This window comes from Hyalella azteca, unplaced genomic scaffold (assembly GCF_000764305.2).
Source record: "Hyalella azteca isolate HAZT.00-mixed unplaced genomic scaffold, Hazt_2.0.2 contig1490, whole genome shotgun sequence".
Taxonomy (NCBI): domain Eukaryota; kingdom Metazoa; phylum Arthropoda; class Malacostraca; order Amphipoda; family Hyalellidae; genus Hyalella; species Hyalella azteca.
The window spans coordinates 9,933-17,523 of NW_025931806.1; the positions used below are offsets into that span (position 1 = coordinate 9,933).

General features: G+C 39.5%; 1 protein-coding gene across 1 annotated transcript; it reads right to left on the bottom strand.

Moving 5' to 3' along the window:
* Positions 1–305: 305 nt before the first annotated feature.
* Positions 306–5,991, bottom strand: LOC108675636 (C-type mannose receptor 2). Its single transcript, XM_018163667.2, has 9 exons — positions 5,889–5,991; positions 5,411–5,479; positions 4,036–4,215; positions 2,722–2,831; positions 2,316–2,445; positions 1,883–2,059; positions 1,586–1,631; positions 1,154–1,223; positions 306–759 (listed from the first exon to the last, which is right to left on the bottom strand). The coding sequence occupies exons 2-9, from the start codon at positions 5,454–5,456 to the stop codon at positions 619–621; spliced, it is 900 nt and encodes a 299-aa protein (XP_018019156.1). The 5' UTR covers positions 5,457–5,479; positions 5,889–5,991; the 3' UTR covers positions 306–618.
* Positions 5,992–7,591: the final 1,600 nt, after the last annotated feature.

The following is a 7,591-nucleotide window of genomic DNA, read 5'->3' on the forward strand; positions in this document are numbered from 1 at the left end:
TATTGATGTGTTTATTTATTGAATGGACCCAACACAATTGGCGCCGAGTGCGGCGTTAGTCTTAATCGTAATTGGGTTTATATTTTGAAAGTAACGTTCACGATACCGGGAGTTTTCGGAGCCCCGTCTCATGTGGTGGATCTAGAATGCACCAAGCAGCCATGTGCTGTCGGTATATTTGTCTTGCTTTTAGCCCGCACGATCTGATGTTTTGAAATGTCAAATTATCTCAAAGAAGACTCTTCTTTTCTAGTCTGGATGAATATTATTTCGTGAAAAAAAAAACAGGAAGTATCTCAGCCAATTTGTTGCATTGTTTATTTATTGAACTGATCTCAACAACGATACGCGCTATTACGAGGTTATCTGCAAAAAATTCGTTAAATTTGAATTACCTGCTTTCAAATCGTAATAATTGAATTTCAGCATTATGTCTGAAGAAAAGATGCGTAGCTCCGTGTTCATATTTTGTTACCTTTACATGTGGTCTCGAGATCACATGTTCAAATATTATGGTAGGTATTGGTATTCTCTGGTATTCGGTATGGCATTCTGTGAAAGTTTTTACCTTGAAAACTATGATTGTGCTATGAAAATGTGATTCATGCCACCAAGTTGTCATTCAACTGGCGATGCCATGCAGAGCGGGCGGCGTAACTCTTGGCAGTTAAGATCGTTGAACCGATGCCGATATTCTAAACCGAGCTCAAGACACCGCTCGACTGTTGAGTTGTCGGGGAGCAATTTTCCACCGCTACCCTAATCAAGAGAAAAAATATCTGTCAATTTGGTGGATATGATGATGCTCGAGAAATAATTTTTCATTATCCGTCATTTTTTTATAGAAGTAGGTGAAGGCAAAGCTTCCGTCTTATAAATCAGAACTGTCGTAATGTATACCGAAAATTCATGCAATAATTGTGAATTCGACCGTTATTAATTCACAAAAGAAAACAAAATTTTCTCAAATAAAAATGTAGCAAATGAAAAAATTTGTTTATGCACCATGGCACATGCTAACTCACGTCTTAATAATTTTATTATGGGGGTAAGGGAAAATCGATCTGTGAATAAATCGGAACCATACGCGCTACTATTGAATTTTTTATAAGAGTCCCCTCCATTTCAAAAGATTTGTCATCAGCCATCTTACCTGCCCCCACAACGGAACTCCCATAGGGATCGAGGAACCGTCGAGCCAAAACCAGTCCTCCGTGTCCCAGTCAACCACCCACGCCCACTCAGTACCGATCTATATATATGTACTGCAAATGTGGCCAAATTGTTTAATGTTACGTACAGCTTTAGAGAAAATAGTTAGAAAGTAGCAATGTAAGTACCCAAGAGGAATTATATTATCGAAAGTTAGCTTGCCCGCACTATGATCGTTTGCGAGCGTCCTCAATGTGGTTGGTTCCCATGCAAACGATGGTATGCAAACATTTTTCGAAGCTCTAATAACTCGTAATTAGCCATTTAAAATTCCAAATGACATATAATTAATTATTTAAGTATTCACCATGCTCATGTAGGTAGTTGGCCACAATGCTGAACTGCTCGCAGTCGTCGAATGTGACAGTCCCAGGTTTCAAGGTAGCCACCCACCCAGTACCGGTCTATGTACTGCAAATCTGGCCAAATTGTTTAATGTTACGCCCAGCTTACTGGAATATAGTTAGAAAGTGGCAATGCAGGTACCCAAGAGGAATTATATTATTCAAAGTTAGTTTGCGTGCATTAAGATCGTTTGCGAGCGTCATCAGTGTGGGGTAGTGGTTCCCATATGCAAACGATTTTACGCAAACTTTTTCGAATATCAAACAATTCCTAATTAGCTGTTTTTACTTCAAAATGATATATAATTGATTGTTTAGTTATTTACTATGCTCGAGGATGTAGTTAGCAACTATGCCGAACTGCACGCAGTTATCGAATGTAACCAGGTCGCCTCCATCCTCCTGGCAGATATTCCTCGAGATCTGCCAAGACTGTCGTGTTGCGGTATTAAAGCTCAGGCACTGACTGCCCACCGCCGTGTAGGGGAGGTTGCAATGGCCCTCTTTGGAGCATAAAACGCATGCTTGTTTAATGATTTGATTATTCATATCTTTTAAGTTTAAGCTTCTGCTTTCAAATGCTTATTATTTGTCAATGTTTTTATTTCATATCATACGCAAATTGTGTTCAAATTTCTATCATATGTCCATAGATTTTACGTCGTTCATTCTTGTTGATTCCTAAGCTTGATGACTGGATAAAGAAATGCTCAAATATTTATATGTTTTAAATGTTAAATATTTTTATATATGCCCCACCTACATTTGGTGGTCCTTCACAGATGTGATTAAAATCAAGTGAGCAACCATACGCCCTCATGTAGGGATTATCTCCATAGAAAATTACAGTGCAGTTGCCATTATAAGGCTCCCACGAGCCTCCGTCAGCCTGTTGACAGAAAAAAAGAAGATAAAATGTTACTGATTTATTCCGTAATCATGCTAGCAAATTTTGATGAAACTACTTGACATCGACCAAATCCGGATCAACGGTTAGCGACGATATTAATCATGCAAATACCCTTTCTAATCTATCGATCAAAGTGTAGCAGGCCAGGTCTAAACAGTCAATATACATACATCTATTTCAAAAACTGTCTGCAATAAATTATTTTGTGAACCAATGTTGAACTTAAATTATCATAAAATAATCGAATCGACTCACCGTTCCCCAGAAGGGTGCCCCCATGGCTATAACAGAACCGTCCCTCCACTGCCATTCATCTCGGGTCACTGAGTACGTTCCACCGATCCAGAAACTATCGTTCATCCCGCCTGCGTTGGGTAGGAAAATAAATTCTATCGGAATACAGTTCATATTTAGAATATTTAAAGCTAATGTTCATACTCCATATCGCGAGAAATTGTGATATGCAATGAAACCTTCACCTACAAAGAGCAAAACAAATATTATTTTGTACCTTTGGTTCAATAATTATTAATCTACATATATAATAAATTAAGGGGGGGGGTATACCCTAAAATTTTCGGATTTGGCTTTTCCGGTTTTTAGTCTCATAGCTGACATTCTGCCCTATCCAACGGTACCATTGCCATCTCTGTACGTTGATTTATGCTTTCACGACAGATCATGAAAGGGGGGCGGGTGGGGGAGTTCTTTAACAAATTAGGTAGATAGAAACTAATTCGCTGCCAGCACTATAAATACAGTTTTTTCTTGAGGTGCAGCTCAGTAACCCGCCTGGCGTTGTATGAGGAGGTGCGCATGTAGTCGCTCCCACCATCCTTGAGTGGAATCAAGCTCCAGAAACGTTTAGTTTCGTATCCTTTCTACATTGAGTGCCTATTGCGATGCGGGCGGGACTTTGTCGCGCTCTCCTGAACATTCACAGTTATTGTCACGGAAAATCTCCTCCTAGAGTTTTAAAGCTACAGCGATGAGACATATACCATTCGATTCGTAAAGACCCATACCTATCGAGTAACGAAGCCCTTTTTTTAGATTTGTGCATAGTTTGAATTCAAAATGGGGGAGGGGGGAAAATTTAAAGAAAATGGAAAAATGAGTATAAAATAACTAAGACACAAATCAAAAATCGGGCTTCGTTACACAATTGGTATGGTCTTTACGCATCGAATGATATGCGTCTCAATGTTTAGCTTGAAAACCCTAGGAGGAGATTTCTACAGTACCCCATTTTTTTGTCCGTTTTCTATGAATTTCACGTTTTCTATTAATTTTTCCGAAAAAATCATACGAACAAAATGTTCTTGTATTTTGGTTTTACATATATGTGTGAAATTTCAGAAAGATCCGTTAGTAAATGTGGAAGTTTTTCTGGAAGGGTATACCCCCTTAATACATGATTTAGTGCATGGTGGAAATATTTAATTTATCGTCGGAATTGATACTGACGAACCATAAAAAGGTTGCAATACGATTTTGAGATTCGCATGGTACCAATTGAAGATATTAAGGAGGTTAGTGTAAACCCTATTCACCAAACCTGTTATTCACCTGTTTCTTCAAGGTAGTGCACAGCGTCCGTGAAAATGTCGCAGCGGTCGAAGGTGGCGAGTTCCCCGTGTAATTCGCGACACAGAACCTGGGCATCGAGCGCGGGCAACCGCTCGGCAGGGGCGAGCACGCAGCCGCTTCCGAAGTCATCGTAATTCTCAGGGCAATTCAGTGCGTGCGCTGAAATTATCGATTTAAACTTGAACTCGTCGGATGGTTGAGGCCTTTAACAAGGCCTGTTCATCGCTCCAAAGTCGAAGCCAACCCAATTCAATGCAGGACCCTAATTCTGGCATTCTGGCTCATATAGTGATGGTAGGTCCCTCCAGTGATGGTCAAGTAAGTTTTTAAAAGAGTTCACAGATGTAGCCGAGACCACACTATCAGGCAGGTCGTTCCACGAGTCGACAATCCTGTGCGAAATGAAGTTTCCTCTCACGTTAAGCCGATATTTGCTCTTATAAGCTTCATGGAGTGACCCCTGAGTCGCGTTGTTGTACAGGTTAGTTCATATACATAAAAAATCCATTTAATCGATTGGTTTAGCTTGGATAATGAATTGAGTGCGCATAATTATATATTAACGATCAGATGATTGCCTGTAAAATGCATTGATAGATCAATTGAGTGTAGTAGCAGAAGAACGGTTTGCTAGCGCGTCAGTTATCAGGCTATTTCGCACCGGTGGTCAAACGATAACATCTTCGGTAAGGCGGAAGGTCTCAATCATTCAAAGTCTAAAATTTATCATAGCCCACAAAAGGCGGGAGGTCTCAAATATCCAACCCTCGGAAGCTGGCTCGAAAGAAGCAGCGTTAGCATCTCAAAGCGACGGAAGTGACAAGGAGAGACAGATGAAGAGCAACAGAAACGAAGACACTCGAACAAGTGGCCGCTTAAACGGGACGTCGGCCGCCCGCACGAGAGAGACAGAGAAGGGAAATGTAAGGAATCCTACCTACATAATAACTTAACCCCACAACTGAGGCTCGCAGTCAGACACCGCGAGCTCAGCGGTGGGGCGCTCAGGAACAATCCCCCTTGGGAGCGCGAAATCCCATGGGACTTCTGACGAGCACAGACACGCGTCAGAACTCAGAAGGCATTCCTGAGGGAATGATCATATAAGTGCATATTTTCAACATAAAAGGCTCGACTTATCATGTGCTTTCATGCTACTATTTTTACAACTAAGCGCTGTATGAATATTGACAAAATTTTACAAGTTACGATTGAGATTGCAAAAACATAGCTATGTTTTGTGCTCTAACTTTGTTTTTATCGATAAGATTATAAATTTTGCAAAGTAGAAAAAGTATTTCAAAACGAAATTTGAATTGAAACTGAAGCAAGTGCTGGTCCTAAGCCTTCTTACCAACGACCAGAAGCAGCGATGCCGTGGCAAGACGAGTTTGCCACATCGCGGTTCAGTGAGAATTATTGCCTGCGGAAGAAATTGCAGACCGTGTCATGTTGTTTAAATAATGTTCATTTATAACGCAATGAGATCGATCTCATTGACTACAGATATATGACACCAGGGTAAAATAAATGGGTACCCTAATTCAATGCTTCCAATAAACTTGCCGTATTTGTGAATTTGTTGTTAGAATTCCTTCTTTGAGAAGGAATTCTTTAAGGAATTAATTCTTTAAAATTTGGAGAATTCCTTCTTTAAGAAGGAATTCTCCAAATTTTTAGAACAATTTTTCAAAATTATTGAACATTATAAAACATTATCAACAGATATTTTACTCGTATAATAGTTCTCTTACCGTTTCATGGTAATGAGTACTTTTTAATGCTGACCACGATCGCATAAAAATACAAGCCAATGTAAAATGTAGATTTACCTGAAAATAATTATAGTGAAGAAGTCGATAATATCGGTGATGTAATGCAATAACTGCCGATTCTTGCACTTTGAAACTTGATTGTTGTGCGTTTCCAACCTGACCCTGGCATGCAGTGAGAGAGAAGCCACTGTAGCTACTTTAATGTTGGCCTACACAGATTGCAGTGATTCCCACACTTGTAATATCGCTTGGGAAGAACGTCTTTATATCACTGTATCTCGAATTCTATAATGCAAAGGTTTCAGTTCAGATACGTATAAGTATTCACAATATACCTACGAAGGTTATCCGGAAAGTAGTACCCGCTTGGGAATTGAACAAAAGGAAGTAAATATTAACAAAAGTAAACATGTTTATTGAAAATAACATGTATTACACTACTTCTCTACATAATATCCGGACAAATTTAAGCATTTGTCGTATCGTGTCACGAGTTTTTGTATACCAGTGTCATATTGCTCTGCCGCCAGTGTATCTGGGATCGGCAAGGTGTACTGCTCATCGATTCCATGACTCGTGGAGACACAATCAATGCCAATGCATATTGTGCAACATTAAAAAAAAATACGGCGGGCAATTCAAAATCGACGGCGAGGTCTGTTGTCTACTGGCGTCATTCTCCTGCACGATAATGTCAGGCCGCATACTGGTAGGATAACACAACAAATTCTCCAAAAAATTCAAGTGGGAAATTTTCGACTATCCAACCTGCTACAGTCTGGACTTGGCTGTTTCAGATTTTCATCTGTTTACGAAACTCAAGGACTTCGTGGCAAGACAAAGTTTCAAAATGACAAAGAACTGAAAGAACAAGTGACTGCGTTTCTCAATACACTGGCGGCGGAGTAATATATGGCACTGAGTCTGATATACAAAAACTCGTGACACAATACGACAAATGCTTAAATTTGTCCGGAGATTATGTAGAGAAGTAGTGTAATACATGTTCTTTTCAATAAACATGTTTACATTTGTTAATATTTACTTCCTTTTGTTCAATTCCCAAACAAGTACTACTTTCCGGATGCCCCTAGTATTTGCATGGTAACATATGGCTGTACAATAGCGTTGTGATCTTGTAGTCCTCTCCTGCCTATCTCTGAAACAAGAATGAATAAATCAATGATGTAGTATGCATAACCTAAAGAGCGGAAAGCTCTAAATCACACATGATAAATTCTTACGACCAAAGAATAATTACTGATCTGTTTAAATTGATGTTATTCCCTAACAATACTATGGTAAAGTCAGTGGAAACTACGCAGGCAAATTATCCTTATGAAAATAATATGCGCTCAGTGACGATAGGATTTGGGAAACGATTCCGTGAACTTCTATGTAGGGTGCATCAACGTTACATAGCTAAAAAAGCGCCACGACGATGAAAGTTCATTAGTTTTATCAAAAATCATATCTACAAGATCCTGNTTCCGTCATTGGCAACGAGGTTGCATTTTCTTTGATCCCTACCCAAAATTTCACGTGTGCATTCGCTGGCAAGATCTGAGACGACCGCTTGCTGCTCAAAACCTCAGTGTTATCGTTAATTTTTTTCATGAAATAAGCTTTAATTTCTACTACGTCGTTCCGTAATGAGCTTAATTTATTTCGCCAAACAAGCTCAACAATTTCATGTGAGCCTATTCCATTTCGGTTCAGAAGGCTGAGAACATGAAAGAGCCCTTCTCTTTCACCAGTTT

What these genes read in the sequence shown, in the direction of transcription:
- LOC108675636 (XM_018163667.2), bottom strand. Translation starts at nt 5,456, where the DNA reads ATGTGGCAAACTCGTCTTGCCACGGCATCGCTGCTTCTGGTCGTTG. An exon ending in GCACTACCTTGAAGAAACAG is followed by an intron (nt 2,832 to 4,035) that starts GTGAATAACAGG and finishes TACCCAACGCAG; the next exon opens with GCGGGATGAACGATAGTTTC. An exon ending in TGAAGGACCACCAAATGTAG is followed by an intron (nt 2,060 to 2,315) that starts GTGGGGCATATA and finishes TATGCTCCAAAG; the next exon opens with AGGGCCATTGCAACCTCCCC.